General features: G+C 37.4%; 2 protein-coding genes across 2 annotated transcripts; both read right to left on the bottom strand.

The window, feature by feature from the left end:
- Positions 1 to 1355: 1355 nt before the first annotated feature.
- pth2 (parathyroid hormone 2) lies at positions 1356 to 5654 on the bottom strand. The gene is made up of 3 exons (XM_051869137.1): positions 3776 to 5654; positions 3109 to 3218; positions 1356 to 2152 (listed from the first exon to the last, which is right to left on the bottom strand). The coding sequence occupies exons 1-3, from the start codon at positions 3896 to 3898 to the stop codon at positions 1786 to 1788; spliced, it is 600 nt and encodes a 199-aa protein (XP_051725097.1). The 5' UTR covers positions 3899 to 5654; the 3' UTR covers positions 1356 to 1785.
- Positions 5655 to 8366: 2712 nt separating this feature from the next.
- rin3 (Ras and Rab interactor 3) lies at positions 8367 to 27549 on the bottom strand. Its single transcript, XM_051868364.1, has 10 exons — positions 27100 to 27549; positions 25259 to 25913; positions 22629 to 22743; positions 21872 to 21944; positions 21680 to 21771; positions 19376 to 20809; positions 16072 to 16380; positions 11537 to 11668; positions 9656 to 9819; positions 8367 to 9561 (listed from the first exon to the last, which is right to left on the bottom strand). The coding sequence occupies exons 2-10, from the start codon at positions 25850 to 25852 to the stop codon at positions 9235 to 9237; spliced, it is 3240 nt and encodes a 1079-aa protein (XP_051724324.1). The 5' UTR covers positions 25853 to 25913; positions 27100 to 27549; the 3' UTR covers positions 8367 to 9234.
- Between the last annotated feature and the right edge of the window lie 31 nt (positions 27550 to 27580).

Raw genomic sequence — 27580 nt, 5'->3', positions numbered from 1 at the left:
AAACCAAAATAACTTTATTTAACAATTTCTTCTCTTCCCTATCAGTCTCCTACGCTGTTAGTGTAAACACAGTGCAGCGCTTCCGGGTTCTACGTCAGAATGCCGGCTCATTATTGGCCGGCTCCTGCGTCAGCATCACGCATGCGTCATGGTGCTCACGTGTACAGCGTCGGCCAATACAGAGTCACGTTCTGACGTAGACCACTGAAGCGTTGCACTGTAACATTAAGGTTGAACCACTGTAGTCATGTGAACTATTTTAACAATGTCTTTTCTACCTTTCTGGGCCTTGAAAGTGGTAATTAAATTGCTGTCTATGGAGGGGTCAGAGAGCTTTCGGATTTCATCAAAAATATCTTAATTTGTGTAGCTCTTACGGGTTTGGGACGACATGAGGGTGAGTAATTAATGACAGAATTTTTGGGTGAACTAAGCATATGTCGTTTGAATCATTCATAAAATCAACTAACATAGTGATATTGGATTCATGAAACAATAACTCTTATGAAGCTATGCTTTTTAATGAAGTCAAAATGTTTAACGAAACAGCTTTGAACTTGCACGTGAACAGTTTGAATCAGACTTTCACTCAGTCTGTGAATCATTTAGAGGTGTTACCGAGCTCAAAATGATTCGCTCACTGAACAAAAAGTCATTTTACAGTTATGTCCGATTAGAAATGAACTAGGAACCGCTACCCTTGTGTTGTTTACCTATATATTTCATTTGTGAGACTTACTTATGAAGCGATGCTTTTTAATGAAGTCAAAATGTTTAATGAAACAGTTTTGAACTCACATGTGAACAGTTTGAATCAGACTCTCACTCAATCTGTGAATCATTTAGAGCTATTACTGAGCTCAAAATGATTCTCACTGAACAAAAAGTCATTTTACAGTTATGTCCGATTTGAAATAAACAAGGAACGCTATCCTTGTGTTGTTTACCTACTTCAATCTATTCCCTAATTATACAGCTTATAAATAATGTTTGCTGGTATTTTATAATAAATGAACTGAAACGAATCATAATAAACTGAAGAACTTTCACAGTGTCAGGGTAAAGCAAAGTGTCTATATGAAATCTATTATGCAATTGTTGGTTTAACTTAAAAAAGTAAGTTACCTGGTTGCCTTAATTTTTTGAGTTCATTGAAATGAAAAATTTGAGTTAATACAATGAAAGCAATTGGTTTAATCAACAGAAACTCAAAATATTGTTATCTGAACCACATTAATTATTGAAGTTGATTTGACAAAAGAAAAAATGTGATAACAGATCATGAAATAATTTTTTACAGTGCGGCAGCTCAGATTATGTGCATCCAATTAAGGCATTCGAAAATTGCTCAGTCATACAGATTGTTTTCAGGTGTTTATTCAAATCATAATCAGACCAACAAACACATCATGCATTTTCCTTTTTCAAAGATCATTTAAAAAGAAAGAGAAAAGAAAGCACCTTTATCTACATACAATCTTTTAAAAGGGATAGATCACCCAGATATGTAGGTTCTCATCATTTACTTACCATCATGTCATTCCAACCCCGTGTGATTTACTTTCTTGTTGGGAAAAAAAGCAGCTGGGGCATACTAAATATCTCCTTTTGTGTTCCATGCAGGAAATAAAATCGTATGGGATTAAAATGACATGAGTATACAATGACAGCCTTTAACTTGGTTACATTATCTCATGTAGCGATGATCAAATGCTTTTTTCTCCCACATAAAATGCAATATTTTTCTAAATATTTTATATATTTACAATTACATAAACATTATAATTACTTTGAATTAACTACTAAGAGTTTCTGCATATAGGAATTGAGCCATTTCTGTCTTTCCATTGCTGTCAAAAGCTTACTCTTTTCTCTAAATGCAGCGTCATCTGCCACCACTATGTTTCTCTTCTGCTGGTGACCCACCCGTGAAGGCCAGTTGCCCGTCCAGCCCTTCACCAGCTCCTCCTCCATCTGTGACTGGCTGAGCGGAAGCCAATCATCTCCCACCAGCTGTTCTCTCTCAGCCTTAGCTGCTCCAAAATCTGGGGCGGTCAGCATCTGAATGCTCCAATCACGGAGCGAGATGGCGGGGAACAGCACTTCCCACTGTTCGCTTTTGGAATCCTCTTGACCAATAGCAGGCAAGTTACTGTTTGGAAGAGAGAGATGTGTCAGAAATTTGTAGGAAGTGACCATAAATAAATATGTAATGATAACTCTGATTGGACAATGAAACGTGATTTATAATTTTATAACAGAGCAGCCATTTTACACACATAATTGGGGCTGCAATTTCTAGAACTCTTTAATCTATTAAATGTTGCCAATTTATAAATGCTATCTCCAAAAATGACATGTAAAGTATATTTTTTAAGCTTTTCCTGGCAGAACTTTTAGTACCTGAGGAAAATTTGTATATGTTAGGAGAAAGACTTCCATGCATGTGAAATTTTAAGTCTCTAGCTCAAATGGAGTTTGGTGTTTTGAATATTGCAAATTTAACCACTAGTTCCTAAATAACCACACATCTAATCCATCCCATAATTAAACAAAATGCAACTTTAGTAAGTTTTCACCAAAGGGATATAGGATATAAAAATGCTGGGTTAAAAACAACCCAAGTTGGGTTAAAAATGGATAAACCCAGCGGTTGGGTTAAATGTTTGCCCAATGTGCTGGGCAGTTTTATTTAACTCAACTATTATTTAAAAATTACTATATGGCTGGCTTAAAATGAACCCAAAATAGGTTGGAAATTAAAAATCAGACACATAATTACCAGAGGCAACAATAATAATTAAAAGGTGAACATTTATTAATAAGCAATTTAATAAATCTTTATTGTTTAAATATTATTCATTAAACTGATTAATAAATGTTAATTTCTCATATGTTTGGGTTCATTTTAAGCAAGCAATACAGTAATTTTTAAACAATAGTTGAGTTAAATAAAACTACCCAGCAGGTTGGGCAAACATTTAACTTTTTTAGAGTGTAGCTGTTCAAAAAGAGGTCTAACAACAACAATAATAATAATAATCAGAAATCATCATCAAAAACAACAATGTTAATAATAATACTCATATTTTTGAGGAACAGTTATACCTTTGCAGAGGTCGAAGTTGAGGCTGTGGAAATGCAGATGCCATCAGAGTCACACTCATAAGGACTAAGAACAATCGGGCAGGACGAGGAGGCAAGGATAAAGCCACCATCTACAGATGAATATGTTGACCAAGACATAATATTAGAAAAATATTTCTGTACAGATGAGAGAGGTAGAGAATATACATGTGCGACATTCAAAATGTAGATACTGAATGTAATTTACTCAGATATGAGGAATACGAGGGATGCTGACTATTTCTAGAAGATAGTTCTGACTACAGGCAACTTTGAAATTAAACTCATATATCAGCCAATCAGAAGTATATTTCAAACATCTATATACATTATTTACGCACTTTCACTCACATTATACAGCAGTGCTTTAGAACGGATCAAAAAGGTACATATTAATAGCTACATTTTCATATTTTTTTTTTTAAATAATAGACAAAGTTCAGTCGATGTTTTTGCAATATATTTCAAAATTTCAAAAAAAAAATTCCATCTGCAATTTTGTAAAAGTGCAATTTTTAAAAAATAATTTTAATAGTAATATATTATTAAATTAACAGGTATATTGTTTAATAATAGCCAATGTTTTATGTATATTTGAATATATTATAATTTGCAATTATAGTATAGTTAATATTTATGTTTGTGGTACCTTTGTGGAGTAGTTCTTCCTCTTGGCTGTGTGTTGCTGTGGTGAAGTTTTTTGTCTCCAGTGTGTGGAGTCAAAAATCCAATCAGTCTTGTGTGACTCCAAGCTGGTTTGCAAATCTTCCATGCAAAGAGGTCTGTGATTGTCCAATATTTCTGTCTAACGCTCTAGGTAGGTAATTGTTGAGAAGTTACCTATGGTTTCTATGTATGTATTGCTTTATCAACTTAGCTCTACCTCCAAACTCTATTGTGCATTGTCAAGTGCCAGTGTGAATATATACAGGATTCGGATGTGTGGGATTATATATACCTCTCTTTTTGTCAGAAGTTGTAGGGGGAAACAGAAAAGATAAAAAGGCATGTGTCATTCTCCTTGTTGAAAAGGAAACCGAGCTGAAAAAGAGAAGGCCACACCCCTGAATGTCCTGTTTGGATGGAGCCTTAAAATAGAGGAAAGAATCAGAGGAGAAAAGACAACTGTTTGGACGTCAGAGCACCTAATGATGTCTCAAAAAAGAAAAAAAGGATAAATCTGGAAAGTGCAGCATGATCACAAAATCATGATCAAAACTAGTTGTTCCAGCACTATGGCGTATGTATAACGTCCTTGACTCAAGCGTGTGACCTACCTGTCGCTGGGCGTAGCCTATAGGATCATGAGTTACAAGATAAGGGTCGATAATGAGGATCCTGAACCGAATTTGAAGTGACGTGCTTGCCGTCCTCATGCAGCCCACGCAGACGTTTGGATTCTAGGCCAAGCAAGACGTCACTCTCATTAAATTTGAAAGGTCTTGTCAAACACCGAATCCCCCACAACAAGACAATTTGTCACATTTTATGCAACTTCAGGTAGGTTTTTGCTTCAGAAACACTCCACACAATCTGACAACTGCTAAAACGGTCATGTGCAGACAACATTATTTTTTTATACGCAAGGTACACCTTGTTTTCTAATGAAAATATGTGTATTTATGGTATATTTCATTGTTATTCAATTAATCAGACCGTGGAAAAACATGCGTTCAGCTTATAGGCGATATCCGGAAAACATTCATTTTCATTCAGCACAGGGAGGCTTGTTACCGAAGCTGACTTTAGCTAGGTCTCATTTAAAATAATGGGCAGCGGTTGTGAGTGCAAGGTTCAGACGAGCAGGTCCTGACAGTCATTATAGAGCGCGACAACAGCGACGTGGGTCGGACATGAGTGGAGGGACAAGAATGAAAGCGTGGAGGGAAAGAATCAGGGCGTGAGACAGATGAGGTCAGCGGCGAGAGGCTGAAGAGATGATCTGAAGCATTTAGTAGACTCTGGCCTCGATGTTGGTTGTTGTAATCCATAGATCTGCAAGTTTTAACATCCACCGTCAACCGCGAGTGTGAGTCATGAGCTCTTTTTACACAAGCTAGCACTCTCTCTTCTCTCTTATTCCTCACCTCCTTGCCTTTCATATCCTCATACAAACCTCGGGATTTTCGTGCCCACAAACTGTGAAAAAACTCAAAGAGTAGACTTTACTTAAAGGTCATCATCATACGAATGAAGAGAAATTTTTTGGAGTGTTTATTCTTAAAGTAAACTCTAAACTCTATCTGACAAAATTAGGCTAGCACTCTAATCATTCATTTTCATAAACACTGGTATTACAAACCTCTATCAAATCATTAAAAGATCAGTTCACTTCAGAATTAACATTTCCTGATCATTTACTCACCCCCATGTCATCCAAGATGTTTATGTCTTTCTTTCTTCAGCTGAAAAGAAATGAAGGTTTTTGAGGAAAACATTCTGGGATTTTTCTCCATATAGTGGACTTCAACAGTTACCAACGGGTTGAAGGTACAAATTGCAGCAATGCAGCTTCAAAGAGCTCTACATGATCCCAGCCGAGGGTCTTATCTAGCGAAACGATCAGTCATTTTCTTAAAAAAAATAAAATTTATATACTTTTTAACCTCAAATGCTCGTCTTGCACTAGCTCTGCGATACACCACGCATCATGTAATCACATTGAAAAGGTCAAGCGTGATGTAGGCGAAAGTACCGATCCAGTGTCTACAAAGCGAATGTGCAAAGACAGAGTCAAAACGGCCTTTACAAAAAAAGGTAAAACAACAATGTTGGACGATTTTGAAGTTGGAGGAGAAAATGAGATGGAGTTTTTCGCCCTACTGCAGTACTTCCTCCTACGTCACGTGTGACCTTTCCAACGTGATTACGTAATGTGTGGCGCATCACAGAGCTAGTGCAAGACAAGCATTTGTGGTTAAAAAGTACATAAATTTAATTTTTTTAGAAAATGACAGATTGTTTCACTAGATAAGACCCTTAATCCTGGATCATGTAGAGTCCTTTGAAGCTGCACTGAAACTGCAATTTGGACCTTCAACCCATTGGACCCCAGTGAAGTCCAATATATGAAGAAAAATCCTAGAATGTTTTCCTCAAAAACCTCAATTTCTTTTCGACTGAAGAAAGAAAGATATCTTGGATGACATGAGGGTGAGTAAATTATCAGGAAATGTTCATTCTGAAGTGAGCTAATCCTTTAATATGTAGTAAATATACATGTTCTGAACATATACTCTGAATATAAATAAATATTCTGAACTTCTGAGAGGGGAATGTGATGGGTGAAACATTTAAAAAATATATGGCTTTTCCTATTATCAAGGTTATGATAACATTAGCATTCTACAGCCAACACAGAAAGATGCTTTTTGCTGCCAGATTATGTAGTGATCTACAAGCAGATGCTAACAGCAGCCATGTTAACAAGCCAAACCTTGACCCCCTGAGACAATAATATGGTCTAATGTTCTTTCTAAAGGTCTGTAATATAATAGTAAAATATGTAGTAAAAACAGTCTGTTATGAAGGATACAGTAATGTGATGTTATGCAAGCGAATCCCTTCATGAAGGGCCCATTAAAAAGCAGTCAGCCAGGACATGTTATGGTCACTTTAGGGAAGTAATTTGCCATTTATGATCATGTGATCGTGAGTGGCGGGTTTGCAGGATTCATTCATGAAAACTGATGTAATTTGTTTTAGATGCTATGTGGGATAAACAGTTAATCCCAACGGGAAATGTTTATGATTTTATAAACTTGAATAAATTGAAGACACAAAGTGGCTATATTTAATGCAAACACTAATCTAAACTGTAAATATGAATTTTGCTGGTATGTTGTAAGTTTGGCATTGACAAAGGTCACATGTGACCAAAACATTTGCTCTTTTCTTTAGTAAAGTATTGATTTTATCTCGCACTTGATGACTTCTATGTTCCAAACAGCCACATATAAGACCGTTATGCTTCAAATGTTCTGGCCTCACTTTCGAATTAAATTCCTCCCTGAAAATTCATATGATGTCACTTCCTCTTCATCTGGAAAAACCTTTGCACGTTTTATCATGACAAAGTTTAGCGTATTATTTAATTTTAAGAAGAATCTCTATATGAAAAATGCATATACTGTACTTTTTAAATATTTTTTTAAAACAATTAACACATTAAACAGTATTTAAACAGAGCTGGTTTATAATTACATTTAATTAATATGTTTTAAGCTTTTAAAACGCATAATAATACACTTTTAAAATGATTTTTCTAAGTTGTATTCTAAATGCAACAAACATTGAGTACGTTTTATAAGAAAATACTAGCCTATTTCAGTTTTTCTACTTTAAAATTTCATGCTTAATTCAATGACTGAATGTTTTTTCTACACCATTTTTTTAGTGTAGATTTTTGTGTTTAGTACACCATCAGATGTTGTGGACACAAATGGTTTCATGGTTGTCATGGAATGACACTGTAATCAGTCGAGGATTTCAGGGATGTGTTAATTAAACTGTCACATCTGGAAGTGAAGAACAGCATGACATCACACATTTGCATCATACACCTCTGCAATCATCTCATGTGTATTACAGTCAGCATCAATGTCTCATTTTTACCCCGCTGCATTCCTCTATCATTGATATGCGATAAACATAGCTGAGCTCATCTGCCTCCAGAGAGGCTCTACCACTCAGAATTTCAATGTTTGATAAAACTGCAAATATTCTTCCCACACGTGTCAGTCTGGAGCTAAAGCTTTGGTGCCATCTTAAATATGACAGGTATTCATACACCCCCTCCCATTTTTGTTCATGCACAAACAAGAACGTTGCTATTGTTAAATCTCTCATACTAACTAATGTGAGGGTTCTGTAGGCAGTATTGTTCTGGATCATATTTAGATTTTCAGTGTATATGAGTTACTGTAATTGTAAATTCACTCTTACACAACAGATTCAAAGCTAAGTAACACCATGTGAAAACCATGTACCTATTACCGCACAATGGCACTTTTTATTAATTATTGACATCTTTCATAATGTTGGTGTTACTTAGCTTTGTGTTGTGCCTAAGAACACCTAAAACCATGCAATGCACAGCCTCTCATGCGACTTATTGCTAATTTATACATTCAGATCACATATATATAAATATATATATATATTGTGCAGAGACATGAAAGTGTTTTATCTGAAGGGGAATCCTAAAGTTGCTCTTTACATATGTGTAAACACAGCGTAAATGATGTAAAAAGTATTTATTACCAGTATACATTTATAATATAACAAACACCTTGGTTTGACAAGTGTTGTGCTCACTGAAACACATATTGGGTGATATTCATGCTGCTTAAAATAATTTGCACAAAGTCAGAGCTTATGTCTAAACTACTGTATATGTTATGAGATATAAAATGCAGCAACAATGAACCAAATATGAAGAAAATATAACACGGAAAGCATATCTGTATGGCAAATTACTGAGTATATAATATAAAAGCAATGCAGGTGCATAACCAGTTCAAGGTCTGTAAAGATGCATTGCTTTAAGAAACGTATAAATGAAGAAATCAGCACCGAAACAGGGTATGAGTCACAATCTGCTGAGCCCTGAGATGTGAAAGGATTTGCATTGTTGGAAAGTTAAGTTTAATTTATAAATTGTGAAACTTTCAAGGACTGTATATTGCTTGAGAACATCAGATCTGCTGAAGTAAAGGCTAACTAAGGTGAAGGATGTATCTGTTGTGTGTTTGCTGATATTATTGAGTCTCAAAAAATGAATGTTTTTATGATGCAAGCTCTTCATGTGAGGCTCACCATGCGCCTTTAGGAGAAAAAAATTAGATCTTTTCAAAACAGTTTTCGGATTCCAGTCCTGGACCTTTCCAGGAAGCGTTTTAAAGCAAATGCCACTCACCTGAAAGGCAGTCTTTGAATTCATGCAATTTCCCTCGGCAAATAGCACATTCTGCTATGTGGTTAGGCATTGTAATTTCAGTTTACATTCTTGAACATCACTTACATTCTTTCGTATATTAAAGTTGTCCATTCAAGCATCTCAAACCCTCTGCTAAAGACCCCCCCACACACGCACACCAACTCAGTAGTTCATATCAAATTCTCTTCTGTTGCTGGTGTAGTTGGTGTCTGGTCCACAGACTCTTGTTCTGGCCAACGACCATGGCGGTAGACGAAATAATACTCTTTGCGTGGCTCACTGTGGTGCAAGGTGGATTTTATCGTGAGAGGAGAATCTTCAGGAGCCAAATGCTTGTAATGGCCTTCCACTAGCACACTTAGGCAGTAGGATTCAGGATCCAATACCTCAAATTTCTCTGCACACTGATTGCACAAGTCCTGAGCGGTAGTGTTGGGACGTGCTCCCAGGGTCTTGGTGTTGGAGCCGGCCTCCAGAAAGGACACGTTAATGAAGTCCTTTCAGACAGGAAAATGGAACAAAATTTAGTAAAATTAATACTCGCGTTGACTGACCAATAGTTTTCTCTAGCCATTTTGATTGTCATAGTACCTGTACAGAGGAGCGTGACGCTCTGGCTTTGTTTAGGGTGCGGCGACGCTCCCAACGATGGATGGAGTCCTGGATCTCCAAACTTAGCTGTCTGGTCACAGCTTGTTTATCAAAATTTTTGATGTGCTCCAGAGCTCCATAAGTGGTGGTGAGATAATATGAACCTAGAAGAATATAGATATATATTATAATGGTTATATTGCACCAACTTTGACATGCTGGCTGACATTCAGTGTTACTTCCTTTGTGACCAAAGCAAGTGATAAAAATGGTAAAATATGTTATTTATTGGCCTTCAACTATGGCACTCTTCTCTCCCAGGGGTTGATTTTTATTGAAACTAATGTATTTGCTACATTTCAAATGTATTTTATTTAGGTTTTATGGAGAAAAAAAAAAAAAATGCTATGGACGTCAATGGGGACCAGAAACGGTTTGGTTACCCACATTCTTTAAAATATATTGTTTTGTGTTCAGCAGATCAAAGAAACTCATACAGGTTTAGAACAACTTGATTATTATTGCACTTGCAATAACAATAAAACGTGCTTTTGTAAAATAATGAAAGCAAACAGGGTGTGATTTCTGCCATCTCGCTCTGTGAACTTGAGCGCGCCAAAAAAAGAAAGAACCGAAACCCCATATAACTTGCCTCAGACATGAAAAGTATATCTATATAAAGCAAAATGTTTACTTTTAAATGAACCAATTGAAACCGGAGGAAACTGGTTTCTTTTCAAGTCTTCAGTTCCCAGACCTCGGATTATTCCTCCGTCCTGGGTCTGAAGGAACATGACTATGGGGCGATGCCTAAGGTGAAAGAGACTCTCCCCTGAGTCAGCATTGTTCCTGAAGGCCAGGACGTTACCCACCAAGCCGGTCAGAACAACTTCAGCTTTGGTGTGTAAAGCGTATTCAGTGGCCATTCTGCATACCAGGCTGACCTGCTAAGAGACCTTGATGAGGGTCTAGACGCATTAAGAGAGCTGCGCCTGGCCACTAAGGAGATGGCCAAATCAGTCGGCCAGTCTATGGCAGCCCTGGTGGCTACGGAGAGACATCTATGGCTAAATTTGTCTGGTATGAAAGATGACAAAGATAAGAGTTTTCTCAAGGATGCCCCGCTTGCCCCTCCTGGCCCCTTGCCGAGAGGTTTCAGGAGGCAAAAAAATCAGGCGGTGGCGTTCCAGAGATATCTCCCTCTCAGGTCTCTGGGGCTGCTGGGCTGGGCAGGCACTTCGAATGCTTCGGGGCACAGAGGTCTCCTGTGAGCCCATATCTTAGTGTCCGCCCAGGGACGTTGCGGCACTGGGATGCTTGTTCCCTGTGTGGTGGGTCCCAGAGCAATCAGTGAGGTCATTCCCTGCCGGTTCGCCGCTTCAGGGTGCCGAATTAGCTGCTCAAGTTACACCAGAGACCAGACTGGTTCCCTAAGTAGATTTTTTGGCAGCATGGAAGCTTCTGCAAAATGTATCTTAATGGGCCCTGCACAACGTAGAAAAGGGTTACAAAATTCAGATCGGGTCTTGCCCGCCCAGGTTTAATGGGGTCCTATCCACAATAGTAGGCCCTGAGCAGGCTCTGGTTATGGAACAGGAGGTAAAAGCTCTGTTGGGGAAGGAGGCCACAGAACATGTTCCTCCTCCCAACATTGTAGAAGCTGTGACAATCTAAACAAACAAGTGAAAAAATATAAAAAGAAAAAACAAAATAAATAACACCTGTCACTTCAAAATCGTCATTTCCACCGTTGTAATTTCCACCACAGAATGTATTTAAACACAATGCACGGACGTAATTTTTCTTTGAAGTATGCAATCACTCCGTTATACACATGATCACATCCATGGCTTGTGTATGCGTGTGTGTGTGTGTCCTCACCCTCTCCGAGCTGCAATGCCGGATCCATTAGCTCCATCATATACTCTACATCCAGCAGCAGAGCGCTGATGTTACAGCGAGCCAAGACGTACATCAGCACAGGCAGGAAGTCATCAGCCCCGTGAACCTTTCCTGTTACATAACAATCAGGAAATAATCGAAATACATTCATCAATAAAATATAAAACAGTTGAGCAGGATTCATTCTCATTTTCCATTGCTTTGAGAATAAAATCATTGTGGATATGCTGCCACATTGTTTAGGGGCAGATCGATGTGTGGCCACTAACAGGGAACACTTTCTCATTCCTGAACGCATTCATTGCAACACTACACAGATTCCTGTTAGTCATTTGTGCTCCCTGTGTTTTATTTGTATATAGAACAAGAAATATATGCAGGAAAGAAATGCACACTAGACTGCGTCTGGAGTGCCGCCAATACACTACAATTCAAAATATGCTGAGAGAGCTGTGCTGTACACTATAAGAGTCACATGACTGACATTATTCTGTATGAGCAATGGGGCCAAATCATTTTAAGACTTCAGGCTTTTAATGCTTAAATTTGGACATTTGACAATGAATGTCAAACAAATATAGATACATATGTTGGATGTAAAAGCTGGTTTGTATCTGTATACCCATGAGCTGGTTATGTCCATTACTTATCAAATATAATCAACAATAAACCGACATCTGTTTCATTTAAATAGTGAAAACATTGCTTGCTGTGAATATGAAGTCTGTAGCAAATTTAGCCTCCTGTATTCTGAACCTGTCGCTGTGCGTCTGTTTTCACGCTAGCTTTATCACTGGTGCAGTGAAGTAGACTGTAAATAAAATAGCTTTCAATTTGTTGGCCAAACTGGAAGGCTAATTCATCCTGGGTTCCCTTAGGAATTTTTTAATGGGTTTTTAGAGTAGTGGTTTTTGAGTAAAATAAGGTCTGTGGTTTACATTAAGAGATTTTCATGTTTTGGATGGAGAACCTGATTTCACCAAGTGCAGTATGTTCCTGGATCAACATCTTTGTTGATCCAGTCATTCCAATCAACCAATCAGATTTGAAGGACACGTTTACAGTTTATGTCAAGTTTAGTCTTACAACCAAGGTTAGTTGCTTAGAGGCCATAGAACACATCTCTGATTTTTAGGGATAACTTATTGGTAGGATTAGGTTTAGGGGTAGGGATATGGTTAAGATTACATTTTTGGGCAGGAATGTTGTTCCAGGATCAACAAAATATGTCTAACTTGACAAAATCAGGACGTGTTTTGGATGCAGAACCTGATATCAAACTTTTTTTCCCCTCCACATTCTTAAGGTTGTTGTTTTAAAAGTTAAAAAGGAAGTCCATATTTAGCAATTTGCCAGCAACTCATGTTTTCCAATCACTCAATTGTTTCAAAATGTACTTTGAGGTTTATGTGTGTGCAATTGATGTTGTAAAACAAAATAGTGTCTTACAGACATTATTTTGCTCAGAAATTAAAACCACTATTCTTAAAACATCAGAAATTCCCAAGATATTATCAGTTTGTATTAACTGTTCACATTAAAATAATTAAACGTTTTTATAATACAAAGGCTAGCACACAACCACAATATAACTTGACCGCAGTACATTCAGCTTTCAAAGAATGATTTATTGGGAGTTCATCTGTTCCGATCTTCATTTCAAAACAGTGCTTTGCATTTAAATGAAGTAGCAATGCAATTTCGAAACAAAATTGCATTGCAATGCGTTGCATTTTAATCTTGGTAATTTAGAGGCGACGTAGTGATCTCTGTGCAAGTAAATTGTCTCATTAGATGTAAATTTCATTACTTCAGTATTACATTCCCACAGAAAACCCAGTCTTTTTATTATGGATCCAAAAATAGCACCTGCAGTGTGATACAGTCATGTTAATTTAAGATAATAAAATCAACTAAATGAGAGTAATAGAACCAAAATGTCTATCTTTTCTAACTTACAGTAGTCAACATTTGAAGTGGATCAAAAAAGTTCATCAAAGTTGTCCTAAGAAGAAAGTTTTAGGACAACTTTGATGAAAGGTTTTGATCCAGTTCAAATGTTGACTATATGGTTACACAGTTAAGAATAAACCCACTGGAATTATAGTTCAATTAATTTGACTTCAATTAAGTTTAATTAGTAGATTAAAAAAAAAAGATTTAATGAAACAACACGAAATGTCATTGTTGATCACACTGATAATTTTTCTGTGAAAATGTGTGTTTTTGAGGGAAAAGATATTGTTTTTGGACTTCAGAAAAGGGTTGTTGATGCCCATGAGACTAGAAAGTGTTGCCAAACCATTGCTTAAGATTGTGGTTTGGAAGTTGTAATAGAGGAAATGGATTTCATTTGTGACTGTTCTTTGAGATGGATAATTCTTTGAATAACACTTGAATAATAGCTCAGGATCTGCAAGCAAAGCTCGTCTGGGCTAATCTCAGTGCTCATGAATACCTATTAAAGAAAGCACTGAAACAAGAATGGTGTGTATGAAATGATAAAAAAGAAATATAGTAGATCAGTGGTTCTCAACTGGTGTATTTCAACCCAAAGATGGGTCGTGACTCTGTTCTGAGAGCAAGGAGGTAAATGATAAAATGCAACTGCATAATTGTGAGTTGTTAGGATACTAAAATAAATAGCCTTATCCATTTGTAAAACAAAAAGTTCACAGAAAATGTGAACTCTCTCTGTTATTTTGGCACAAATTCAGCTGTCACTTGATGGAAGCAGATGCCAATATGGATGGGTTGCATGACATGCCCTCATTTTTGAAAACCATGAACAAAACTATGCAAGGTAAAATAAAATATGTTCAAGACTATATTATTTTTGCTTCATTGGAAACAAGGTCTTGTGCCGACCACATTGTGTTTTGTGCAGTGAATTATTGGCTTTTTTTTTTTTCTTTTTTTTTTTTTCCAAATTAAAAATTCAGTTGAAAGTAATTTAATTTTTTTTTTTTAATTCAATTAAAGTTTATTTACATTTCCACTCTGGGATCAATAAAGGAAGTCTAAGTCTAAAACTGACAATTTTGTAAATACATTATTATAGCATTATAGCATTTTGTTAGAGTTCATGATAAATTTCAGTTGTTAAATACCGCTTTTTTTACTTTCACTTTTATTTGGCAAGTGTAAAATATGGATCATGAAGCACAACCAAATGAAAACCACTGTAGTAAACCATAGTTTTGGTGGGGTAACACTTTACAATAAGGTTCATTAGTTAAACATTAGTTAATGTATTAACTAACATGAACTAACCATGAGCAATACATTTGTTACTCTATTTACTAATCTTTGTTAACGTTAGTTCATGAAAATACAGTTAGTTCACAATGCATTAACTAATGTTAACAAGATTTTAATAATGTATTAGTAAATGTTGAAATTAACATTAACAAAGATTAATAAATGCTGTATAAGTGCAGTTCATTATTAGTTCATGCTAACTAATGTAGTTAACTAATAAACCTTATTGTAAAGTGTTTTTTTTAAAACGAAGCCCATCTTAAGCCGTAGATAACTTAAGCTTAGCTGAAGTTCAGCTCAAACTTTGTTTCAAATTCACACAGGACTATAAATAATACAAAAAGCCTGGTAATCTGTAACACTATCACTTCATGAAAGTGAAGCGCTCTGTTTACAGAACTAAAAAAAAGAGAGGGGTTGTCTTTAAGAACAGGTCAGTGGTTTATCCATGCTACTTTCAGTTGTTCTGCATGTACATGCAGAATAATACAAACAGACGAGCTTCGAGAATTAATTTTATGATACATACTATGCATGTGCAGCCCTTTGCACAAACACTGTCTTTTGCAGCTGTAGCACTTCCTTATTTGGAGGCGCTAATGCCAGGTTTGATGTAATCTGGACTAAATTTGGGGTGAAGAGGAAAAGGCGGAGCCTGGGCTGTAGAGAAACATCGGTTATGTGTTTTCCGTCCCTCTCTGTGATCTTTCCTCCAAATTCTCTAGAACTGATGAGTAATGATCTGGCCTACATTTCCCTAAAGCATTAAGCGTAGGCCTAAGTAGATCATAGAAACTATTAGCAACAACAGTCTCCAATATCTGCTAAGGCTAACGATGCATTCGGGAAATGCAGCCCTGACAGGTGACATTAGATATAATGCTAAAAATATATATTATCTATGAACTAGATATATAACTTTCCAAATTTTGCTAAATAGACTTGTTTCCCCATAGATATCATTTCGTATTTGTTTTATATAATATACAAATTTAATAAATATAAATATATACATATAATAAAAAAATAGAATAGAATATGATGTGAAAAATGAAATAGAACTAAAAAGGATCTAATAAGGGTGTATCTGAACACTAGAGAATGTTTATAGAGGATGTTAGAAGGCAGATATATTATTATTGTAATGTTTAATACTAACATTATGGTATCTGTTTATAAACATGAATGCCAGGCATCATATAAGTATAGGATCAACTATTTCTCTAATTCACAACATTCCAAATCAAACCCACCTGGACTGCCCACAGACATGGATTCGTAGATCATTTTGCAGGTCTTGAGGAGGAGGTCGATCTTCTTCTGAGGTGAATATTCTTGGTGTAGGTTACTGAGCTTTGTTTGAATTTTCTCCATGACGGCGTTTTCAGGAACACTTGTAATGACCCCCAGGTCTGTGGTGGTGGTCCCCTGAACCACTTGCTGGTTCTCTTTTAATTTCTTCAGATTTCCTGCACGGGAGTGGATATCCTTCAGTCCATTATACACAGCCTCCCGCAAGGGTTTCAGGACACTTTTGCATAGTGCTGCTTCAATAATGATCTCTGAAGAGGGGGAAAACAGATACAGCATAAGTAACTGAATATATATATATATATATATATACAGTCCAACCAAAAATTATTCACACATATTTTTTATATATTTTTACTACTGGGTGCAGGACACTATAGTTCATTTATGTAAGTGAGGATAGCAAAATAAAGTAAACGGTGACATATTATACCCAAAAATTATTCATACAGTGGACTACCAGTAAAACTGATAAAAATTTGGAACCAAAAATTATTCAGACACTTTGACCTGACCATGTTTTGCTTAAGTGTTATCTGACATAATTAAGATAATTTTTTTCTGACACAGTTTAACTCTGAGATTTTGTCATTTTTTATTACCATTTTTTTAAACTATAGTGAATAAACTGTAATAACGAATGAAATGTTCAAGGTGTCTGAATAAATTTTGGTTTGACTATATATATATATATATATATATATATATATGTATACCAATCATCTTCACTCTCATGAAGTAATAGTTTATTATCTAGTACTGTGTGAATTTGATCTTGGTATATATACCAGGTTCTGTCATGAAACTCTAGATGGTGCAGGATGATGGGTCCTTAACTCAACTGATGATATTTACATTAACTACATGGCACAAGCTGATTGGTTCATGTTGGATCTACATTCAGGCTATTTTGTATAATTCTGCTACAGATAATTATATATATGATGTTTGTACAGCAGCAGTATGTCTTACATGCTCACACTAGGGGTCAACTGATTATCAGCCTGGCCGATTATCGGTGCCGATATTAAGCATTTTTATGGTTATCGGTATCGGTCATTTTCAAAACCAATTTGCTGATAAAATAATTTAATTTTAAAATACGCTATTTGGCTCTGATGCAGCCAACTCTGTCCGAACACACCACTCTGTGGCCTAGAGCAAGCTCCGCCCACCGCCCATCTAATTTGTTGGGAGTCGCGAGTCCGGGCAATCAGCGCGGAAGGCTGAAGGCACGGAAAGTTTTGTACTCTCAAACTGAAAGCACTTGATCACTGGAGCTGCTTCAGAGATCACGCATCAGTTGTCTCTCAAATGTAAGGCAGCAGGAGATGTTGCTGAAGGTGCAATAAATCACAATCCACTGCAAAAAAAAACACCTCAATATAATCAGGGCCTGAATTCCTGCACGGGATCGCGGATATTGCGCATAATTCTACACATTCTCACAGGTTTCGAGATTATTAAACAGGAAATTCCCGCAAACATTTATGCACTATAGCATGTAGATTGAATCCAAACAGATTATCAGAGCAGCTCAGTTATTTTAAAACTTTCTGTGAGAAGTAGTTTCACAAACATTTTGAGTGAATCAGCGGCACAGAGTCTCCCTCTCTCTCAAAATGCGCAAATAGCTTCACATCCATAGTATCCACATTGAGTTTGCTCTGCAAGCGAGCTGTACGCTGCAATATTAGCACGCGTTTCGGACAGTTGACGGAATTGACACTTGCATGTCATTTTAAGTCATGCCAATTCAAAAATACAAGCCATTTTAAAGCATAAAGTACTCGCGAGCTCTCAAGAGACGGTCAGTTACACACAGTTATGTTAAAATGCCCGTCCTGGCGAGTATACACATTTAATTTATAATTTATACAGTTAAGGCTAGTTATTTTATATTGGATTATTATTAATATTATTATTAATAATATTATTAACGGTTCTCAGAATTAAAGATATGCTTAAAAGCATTTAAAGAAAGTTTTTGTCAGAGCCCTTGTTATTCTTAATTTTGACATTAATTTTCATTTTTACATCAGACATATATCGGTTCAAAATATCGGTTATCGGTCTACTTTATCTGTAATAATCAGTATCGGCATCGGCCCTGAAAAACACATATCAGTCGACCCCTAGCTCACACAGCATTTCATTGAATGTATTGGCAGTAGAAAGTTCCTGTACTTGCTCTGCAGCAACAGCAATAATCAAGAGCAGCAGCAGCATAACAGATCTCTTCCGCCAGGACCAAATTCATTAAATGTTATTACCCATTACAACTGTAAACATCTTCAGAGAGTTGTCAAGATATATATGTGACATGAAGCAATCAGCTTGTGCCAAGTAGTTAACACTGAGAATATCATCAGTTTGCGTTAAAGAACCATTAGCCTGCGCCATCTACAGTTTCATGACAGAACTAGACATATATATGTCTATGTAGACATATATATTTATATATTCTTTATATATTATTTATGTCCGTCTAACTTTTAGTCATAGTAATCCATGAGGATATGGCTTCAAATATTATATGCCTATATCACTGTGAAAGTCTTCATAAGACAATACATTTTTAATACTCTGGTCCTACAGAGAAGGAAAAGCAGCAAACATATCTTGTGCCTCGGTGCGTGAGCGTTCATTTTCCTCAAGGGAAGATATGAAACTTTCTTCATAATGCACCCACAATCACTAGTTAGAAACTTGATGATTTAATGCTGCTTTAAGAATGCACAAAGATTCCTGGGTTTTCTCTCTGAGCAGTGAATTGATAATAAAAGGTTATCGTGGTCTAGTGTGGTCTTGTTAATTCATTTGTGTGTGTGTGAGAAGCACAATAGAGAAAGCTCAGTCTTTACAGATGGTCTATTAAAGCTTAATGTAAGATTGGTGGCAACAATCTTCTGCTTGGATAAGGTGCTTTGCCTGGATGATTCTAGCTTTGCAAAGTAATTACATCAACAACACAAAAAAGACAATAGATGCAAATTTTAGTATGATAAAATGCTGGATGAGATACAGCAAGATGTGAATAAAACTAATTTGTTAATATGTTATTTTTGCCTTTGAATAATTGGTAATCACAGAACTGTTATATCGCAGAACTGTTCTTAAATTAAATTTGTTTGGATGGAAACACGCTGACATCAGAAGCTGAACATCTGAACATTTTCACAAATAATTGTTTTGATACTAAAAAGAAGCTGCACTGACAGTAAATATAATGTAGAGGTCAATTACCCAGTTTCTCCTCAGAGTATGCAACTGCTTCCTGTAGATTTTGCAACTCTGCACTCTGGATCAAGTAGCTTTTCAGTTGGGTTATCATCTGCCTGATCTCTTGGAGCATCTCTGTGCTGGAGGTGTGTTTCCGCATGGTGTCCAAAGTGAAAGTTCGATAATCCTTAACAAGGTTCCCAAAGTACGTGTTACCATCCCGGGACAGTTCGACGATGCGTTTCTGCAACTTGCGGTCCGCATTCATGAAGCCTGTGAGGACATTGGAGAGGTTCGCCATGGACACCATTGACAGTCGTTGCTTGGCGCGGTCTAGCATAATTGTTGGGGACCTCTTCATCACAGCACTTGTTGACACACTGGAATCCGCCTCCTCTTCTGTGCTACTTGTTGAGTAGGAGTCATGGTCTGGTGGAGCTCCACCTTCAGGTGAGTATAAAGAAACATCTGAGACTTTTTGATGACCAGCGTTGATGCAGAGCGAGTGACGGACAGGACTGGGGCTGCTGGAGTTCAAAGTAACAATGGAAGCGGGCTCTTGGGGAATTGGCGCAAGTGAGTTTCCAAAGCTTTGGGAGACTTGTCCCGTCAGATTCTGAGACAGTCTTTTCTTCCTGGGAGGTGCCACTGGAGCACTGGGCCGTTTTGGTTGAGGTGCTACCTCTCGAGTCACCATTGGAGCTCCATTAGTTACCTTAGGCTCTTCCACTGGCACCTCTTGAAGTTGCTGAGTATCTGGCTCCATAGGCTTGTCCCTTTCTTCTATACTGTCATCTAGGCAAATGAGAGATGCTACAGGGACTTGTGGAAAATCGTCCTTTGCTTCTATGGAGGTACTGGTGCGGACTTCCTTCTGCGTTGGCTCCTCTGAAGCTTGCTTTTCAGATAACCTCCGTCGGATTGGAATTGGAGGAACTCGATGTGAAGCTGTATTAGAAAGCTGCTTTCCTTCTTTGCCCTGAGCTGGTTGTAAGACAGCTGGCTTTTCACGCTCAGTGCTTGGGGCAGGAGTTCCCTGTCTCTCTTGTTCTCTGTCTACACACTCAGAGTCACTTCCTTCCCCTTTCTGGCCTGAAGGGGGAGGAGAACTGAGAACAGACTTAAACTCCCCTTTTGAAGGCTTGGCCAATGCATAGTTTAAAGAGCACTCAGGTGAACTGGGAGGACGAGGGCGTAGGGGTGGCGGCCTTTTGTATTTGGGCGGAGCCTGTATTGGTGCGTTGAGACTCTGGGTCCTCAGAACAGGGGTAGAGGAGGTGGGTGATGAGCTGTTGCTGCATTCCTCAATGAAAATTGGGTTGACATACCAAAGCCGGTCACTGCCAATGGAAAGCTGGATTTCACAGGAGCTGCTTTGCCCCTGTCCATCCGAAGCACCACAGCTACCAGCAACGTTTTCCACTTCCTCATGACTATTCAGAGCTGAGTTCCAGAACTCTGTGTTAGCAGGAGAAATATGTTCATGTTAGCATTATTTAACTTTTACAAGACAATTTGCACAATGCTAAATTGTTATAGTATTAATTGCTATCTATACTTATTTCCCATCATAAAACTAGATGTCACCATTCTTTCATCATTCAAATTAATATCACTTATGTAATATGACAAATTAATTGTATTGATGCATTTCTTTCTGCACTACCAAAATAGATTGCTTGCATTTAGGTGATACGTTTAAGCCATTAGCTTGTACAGCAGTTCCTAAGTGTTGTCATAGAAATTCTGTGGAGGACGAATTTAAAAAGTTTTACACAAAGATATTAATAGAGCTTTCAAATAATCATTTCAAACACTAATAAAAGCTGTTTTATTTTTACATTGAGCAGGGCTTCTTGTGTCAGAGGTGACAAGTTCACATGGCTAAATATGACTTTCAATACTTCCCCTGTTATTGAACCCTTTTCATGCTTAGAATAATTAATCCTGGCAGGCCCACACAGACTATGTGTGCAGAATTTCTGCAGATTTCTCCATAATTGGAACGCATCCCACACATACTCCACCCCTTGCAGATTCATTTTGAAATATTCTCTGGGGCGGCATGGGACACACATACATGCACACGATGAGAAACCCAGTCAACTGCAGCATTTTCATGGTATTGTGACCACTCTCTGTTCAGCCCACCCTTCTCGCCTAGGGCAACATGTGAGTCAGGGCCGCTACTGAATAAGCTCTATTTAACACATTCTTCTATATTTACCATAGATTTACTCTGAAATCAGCACAAGTCTGCAGATAAAATTTTACTGAGTGCAACTTTATATAAACTAAAATTGGATAAGATAAAATATTACGTCTTACCTGAACCTAGAGATGAGATCACCTCCATGTCCTCATATTTCTCTACCTTTTGAATTACCTGAGGTAACTTCAGAGGAAAAGGGAGGATGTCCCTGAGTAAAAAAGATTAATGAAAAGTCTGAATATATTGCAAAAAGTTAAACGAAGTAAAATCTGTATGTAGAGAGGTTTGTGATTTTGTTTTTATCTTACCGGCTAACACAGTAGAAAGCAATGAGTTTAAAAATGTTCTCAAACACCAGCACAGACCCTTCAAGGTACAGCACTGCAGCGAATGAAAGAAACAGACATGTTAATGTAAGGCATACATCCGGTCCCCGATGTTAGCCATAATACTTCAATTTATTGGTGGCACTAGTTTGTTTGTGTGACTTATTGCCTTCTGACGTAGAAACACTAAAATAGAACCTAACTCACTGCGTGATTCCTCAAGGGTGGGAAGTGGGATGATAATGGACGACAGTGTGTAAATAAACACGTCCTGACCGCCCTACACTTACAGAGTTTTTATTTCAGACATAAAAAGATGGAAACAATAGACTCTTCAGCTTTGTAAAAGCTGGACAGACAAGATTTATTTGTAAAACTGTGAAAATGACCACACATATGCATCTGCTCACACACACCAGGAAATGAAGCTATAACAGGCCAGTGCAGGACATCCTGTAGCTACTACTGCAATGCAGAGCTGGGAACAGGAAACCTGTTGCCCGCAACCCCCACCTTCAAACAACTTCGATACCCTCAAGGACCTGTTTATATCTCTACCCACGCAAACATCTATGCAGATCTGTTCAGGTATGCATCCACATTTGTTTGTGCGTGGGCCTGTCTGTGTGGATGTGTTAAGGTCTGTATGCAAATGGGTTTGTGTGTGGGTTTGTCTATGGCATAAACTTTCCTAAATCAAGTTAAAAGTACAGTAATTTCTCAATGCAAAAGAACTCACAGGATTTTTCTTCTTTTATAGGCAGTTCCTTGACATGGGGCTCCCCCAGCTGGTCAGGAAGACGTACTGCCAGTATCATCGTTTTTTGACTTGCATCCCTCCTGACTAAAAAGATCTGTAAAATCAAACCAAACCGATGACACAATCATTTCGGCAGTACTAGAGTGTAAATGAATCGTATCAGGGTAAGTAGTTAATAGCATGGATATGAACTTGTAAGGAGCTGTTCACACACAACGCATTTTTCCATTTAAAAACCCAAGACAGCGCTGAGAAATAGTACAGTACAGTACAGTACAAAATGCTGGGGTATCGAGACGCGCTTTTATGAGAGGTGCTCTCTGGCAAAAAAAACGGAAATAGCATAAAAGATGTAGCCGAACAGCAGGGCTCAACGCTATTGTTTTTTTTTTTTTTTTTTTTTTCAATGAAAAACAGATTAATTAAATAAGTAATTAATAATCGTCATAGCTAATAGTGTGTTTAAGTCCTCCTGGGATTTTCGTATTTACCGGGAAGTTGTGTTTACGACGTCACTTTCGTCGGAGCAAGATGGCGGTGTACTTTCTCTTCATTAACTACACAAAAATACAGCAATCTACTTCTAGAAAATGAAGAACAAAGAATGTGAATCAGGTGTGTTTTGCTTTTTGAAGTTTTTAATTAATTTATGAGGCCACTGTAAACTTTATTGTTACATATTATATTGTTATATTACAATACTATTATATTTTGGTTTATTTTGTTGTAAATAAAAAAGCCTGACAATGTCACTGCTAATGCTTTCCTTTTTTTTGGCTATGTTTTTTTGTATAACTTTCTATTGGCTTTTATCCCATCATAATGCCATCTTTCAGTTATCTTTTTCTTTCTCCCTCCCTTTTTATATTTATCTGTAACTATTGCCAGATTGATGTAAGGTGTGTGTGTGTGTGTGTGTGCATGTTAATTATGTAGGCTATTTATGTAATCCCTTAGTAATGTTCTTTATATATATATAATTAAATATTAGACTGGTTAGATTCTATACAGAAAAGAACATGGCGATTTTCACATTGGTCTGCAGAAAAACTGCAATTATCTGAATTAAAATGTAATCCACTCTTTGACAGTAGGTGGCGCTGGAACAGCAGAAATAAAGCCGTTTTCTTTGGTAACCTCTTTACACAAAGTAGCTGTGCTTATAACAACTTTTGCTTTTACTTCCCTTATGAAAATTAACCATGGTTTTACTACAAGTAAAACATTATTGTAGTTAACCATGGTAACCACAAATTAACCATGGTTTTTCTACACAATAGTTTATGGTATTTGTAGTAAAACTATTGTTATACAAATAGTATCAATCTGACAAAAATCATAGTTACCACACTTTTACTATAATAAAACTATGGTTAATTTTCATAAGTGTTCACGATAGTGTGCAATGCAAGCTAGTTGCAATGTGTTATTTAGCTAACATTTATACATGCAAATAAAACTAGTGAATAATACAAATTTACAAGTTTATGTTTTATACAACTTAGTGTAACAGTTAGAAAACTGATGTTTCATCTGATGCCTTTATGTCTGATGCCTTTTTGTCCAAATCTGTTTCGTCTGATGCCTTTTCTGAGGCAAAATAGTCGTTATTTTGTTTTTTTGGTGCACAAAATGTATTCTTGTCGCTTCATAACATTAAAGTTGAACCACTGTAGTCACATGAACTGTTTTAAATACGTCTTTAGTAGCTTTCTGGGCAATGTAATTGTTGATTGTCTTGCTGTCAATGGAGGCCTCACTGAGCTATCGGATTTTATCAAAAATATCTTAATTTGTGTTTCTGAAGATGAACAAAGGTCATACGGGTGTGGAACGACATGAGGGTGAGTAAAAAAAAAATTCATTTTTGGGTGAACTATCCTTTTAATCAGATGATTTTGCTAAACACACAAAACTACAAGAAGGCGTCAGCTAACACAACATTAAAAAGTTACCATAGTAAAAGTAAAAACATTAAACATTTTTTTTAATGTTTTTACTTTTACTATGGTAACTTTTTAATGTACCACAGTAAAAACCTGTAATATTGAGTTAATAGGGTGAAAAAACAACTCATTCTCACCCGTGAAAGGTTATCCCATTTCTTCGGGAATTTAAATTCCTGGTTTCACAACCAGAAGCTGCGCAATGTTGTAGCATCATTGGCTCCATGTCTGGAGCAGTTGAATGTGGCATCTACATATAGCTTACATATCTATGGTAATTACCAAAAGATTCTGAACTGTAAAAAGCCTTCACGTGCTTGTAGAACTTGTAATTAGAACATGTAAAGTCAATTTTCTGAGAGCTATGACCTGTACCACCTGACCACTGCAGATTTAACGAGTGATCAACTCGGAGTCTCGTAATTACAACATGGCGTGAACGCACCTTTTTATTTTTCCAATTGGTCCAATTTTTTGAGGCTGATATGCGATTTGTTTAATGTTTGCATTTGATGTGATGTTTTAAAAGCAAGGTGTTCTCTTGCAAGATGCTGAAAAAGCAGCCAGGCGTGGCACAATGGTAAAAAAAAATTACTTAAAATAAAGTGCAGTAGAACGCAACAATGCATTCTATGTGAATCATCTCCTGTGTTTTGCACTTACCCCAGGAAACTCCTTGCTCAATATATGCATGGCTCTGTCCTGCTTCATTCCCAGTTGAAGCCACACTGGACATGTCTTAATCAGTTTCTCCAGGATGCTGATACCAGGAGGAACAGGTTTACTGGACTTGCTCACTGGAGATGTGGGGACTGGAGGTTTTGAGCCTACTGGTGGAGGTGGTCTGGGTTGAGGTGGAGATGAGGGCCTTGTAGCAGGAGGTGGAGGTGGTCTAGGCTGGGCTGAGGAGGAGCTCTTAGGAAGAGCAGAGGGAAGTTGTGCTGGGAGAGGTGGCTTTGAGGACTGGGGAGACATGGGTTTGTGGGGAGGAGGTAGGGATGGTTTGGAGTTAAGCTGAGGTGAGGAAGGCCGTACACATGAAATTGGGGGTGAAGTAGGGAGCGGAAGGGAGGCAGTGTCAGTGTCAGATATATCAACCAATGGGAAGGCTGAAGTAGAAGTCAAGGAAGAAGAAGGAGAACTAGGAGGAAGAGGAGAGGTTTGTGAATGGAAAGATGCCTGAATAGGTGAAGATATAGGTGGGGAAGTGGGTTTGGAGAGGCTTGGAGGTGCTGTGGAAGGGCCAGGAGAAAGCATAGTGCATACTGCAGGACACACAGAACTTTGAGAAGAATCCGATGAATGTTTTTAGATCACTCTGCAGAGACATGAAAGAGCATACAAAAATCTCTGTATAACAAAACTGCAACAAACTCAAGAACAAGAAGATAACCACTGCAAAATACAGTAGACGGAAAAACAGAAGTCTTTGCTGATTTTTATTTTTTTTTTCTCTTGAAAACATGAGGTCAATTCAGAATGTCATATGATCATTATTAATGTGCCAATATGGCTAAGTTGTGCAACGGGAATGTGTCAGCATTTTCATGTGAGGATGAAATTAGCCTTGTGCATCATAGCAGCCGTTTTGTTCCCTGTTCTCTCAGCTAAACTGCTGCTGTTTCCCATTCTTCCTGTTTCTTGGCTGCCAGGATGTTTCCTTCCTCTAGTTCCTACAAAAATCTCTCCTTTGGTATTGCTGAACTGTGATATCATATAACATATTTTAGCTTGTATGTACCTCATGCTTTTCCACTGCAGACAGCAAGCCAAACCTATCAATATTTACTGCTTGCAAACTGAACATGAGAACGCATGAATGAACTCACTGAACATTGCTGTATTTGTCCAGAAGTAGTTGATTTCTTTGGCCTTTTCATCAATGCCCAATTATTGCAAAACACAATAAAAAGAGCTATTATATAAAACAAGAACCCAATGTCATGAGACATTGGATATAGAGACACTACCCAAGACATCGAGACATAGATGTTATGAAAATCCTCAACATATACTTGGCTTTTTACAAAATTTCTTAGAAAATAATATGTTAAAAATGCACACAAGTTGTTGGTAAGCTAACATGTCTTATACTAGTAACCTTTTATAACATGTAAAATATGTAAAACTACTACAGATCTGGATGTGGGCGACATATCACATCCCTCCCACATATTCGGATTAGTGACCTATTAAAATGGGGATTTCAGTGAACGATTCTTAAGCTTTTACATTTGGACTCATGATATTCATAATAGATTAAGTGTTTGGAAATTCACTATTATTGATTTATCTTTTAAATAAGTATAAAAGTAAAGACTTCCAGTTGTTCGGGCATTCCAGCGGTTTTCATTCATCCTTAAGTGTTCCAAAAAAGTGAGCATAACTTCAGGACTTAATGAATACTTTTCTGCTCAGTGAGAGCAAATAGTCAAAAACGCTAAGATAGCTACTTTGCTGTATGTATATACTGAATGGATGTTTGCGTATCTGGCTGTACTTACTCTCAGGATGCTCCGTGTTCTGAGTCCCAACAGCTGTTTTCATCATTCAGTCTTCACACTCAACATTCTTCCTTTGGCGTCACAAATAATCCCTCACAGAATGACTCAATGTACAGCAAAAGCTGTCCTCCATATTCTTACTTCACTCTTTCACTTTGTGTTTTTCTCTTTGGTGCGTATTCCTTTTGCGAACGAGGGAAGGCAAAATCATTAAAATGCAGAAAAACTAAGAAGAAGAAACAGAAAAAATTAACGTCCCCTTTTTTCTTTTTCTTTCTAAACTTCCTGTCAGCAATGTAGTCAGGAAGGGGCTGTCCAGGGTGGTCAGCCAACCCCTTACCACCCCTCTACACTCTCACACACAGTTGAACTCTAAATAAACCTCAAACACTAACACACTACACTCTGCTTCTCCTCGTCTCCGGCTTGCTTTCGTAGTGAACACAGCATAAACTATGTCCGCAGATGTGTTTACCCCAGA

The sequence above is a fragment of the Ctenopharyngodon idella genome, chromosome 17, assembly GCF_019924925.1.
Source record: "Ctenopharyngodon idella isolate HZGC_01 chromosome 17, HZGC01, whole genome shotgun sequence".
NCBI classification, from domain to species: Eukaryota; Metazoa; Chordata; class Actinopteri; order Cypriniformes; family Xenocyprididae; genus Ctenopharyngodon; species Ctenopharyngodon idella.
Note: the sequence above shows the minus strand (reverse complement) of the source record. Positions and strands in the feature narration are given on the sequence as shown.

Coding starts and splice junctions, on each gene's coding strand:
- rin3 (XM_051868364.1), bottom strand. CDS start 25,852: ATGCTTTCTCCTGGCCCTTCCACAGCACCTCCAAGCCTCTCCAAACCC. Junction 22,744..25,258: donor TGAGCAAGGAGTTTCCTGGG/GTAAGTGCAAAA, acceptor TTGATTTTACAG/ATCTTTTTAGTCAGGAGGGA. Junction 9,820..11,536: donor GGCATTGCAGCTCGGAGAGG/GTGAGGACACAC, acceptor ATATTCTTCTAG/GTTCATATTATCTCACCACC.
- pth2 (XM_051869137.1), bottom strand. CDS start 3,898: ATGGAAGATTTGCAAACCAGCTTGGAGTCACACAAGACTGATTGGATT. Junction 3,219..3,775: donor GGAAGAACTACTCCACAAAG/GTACCACAAACA, acceptor ATTCATCTGTAG/ATGGTGGCTTTATCCTTGCC. Junction 2,153..3,108: donor CAACTTCGACCTCTGCAAAG/GTATAACTGTTC, acceptor TCTTCCAAACAG/TAACTTGCCTGCTATTGGTC.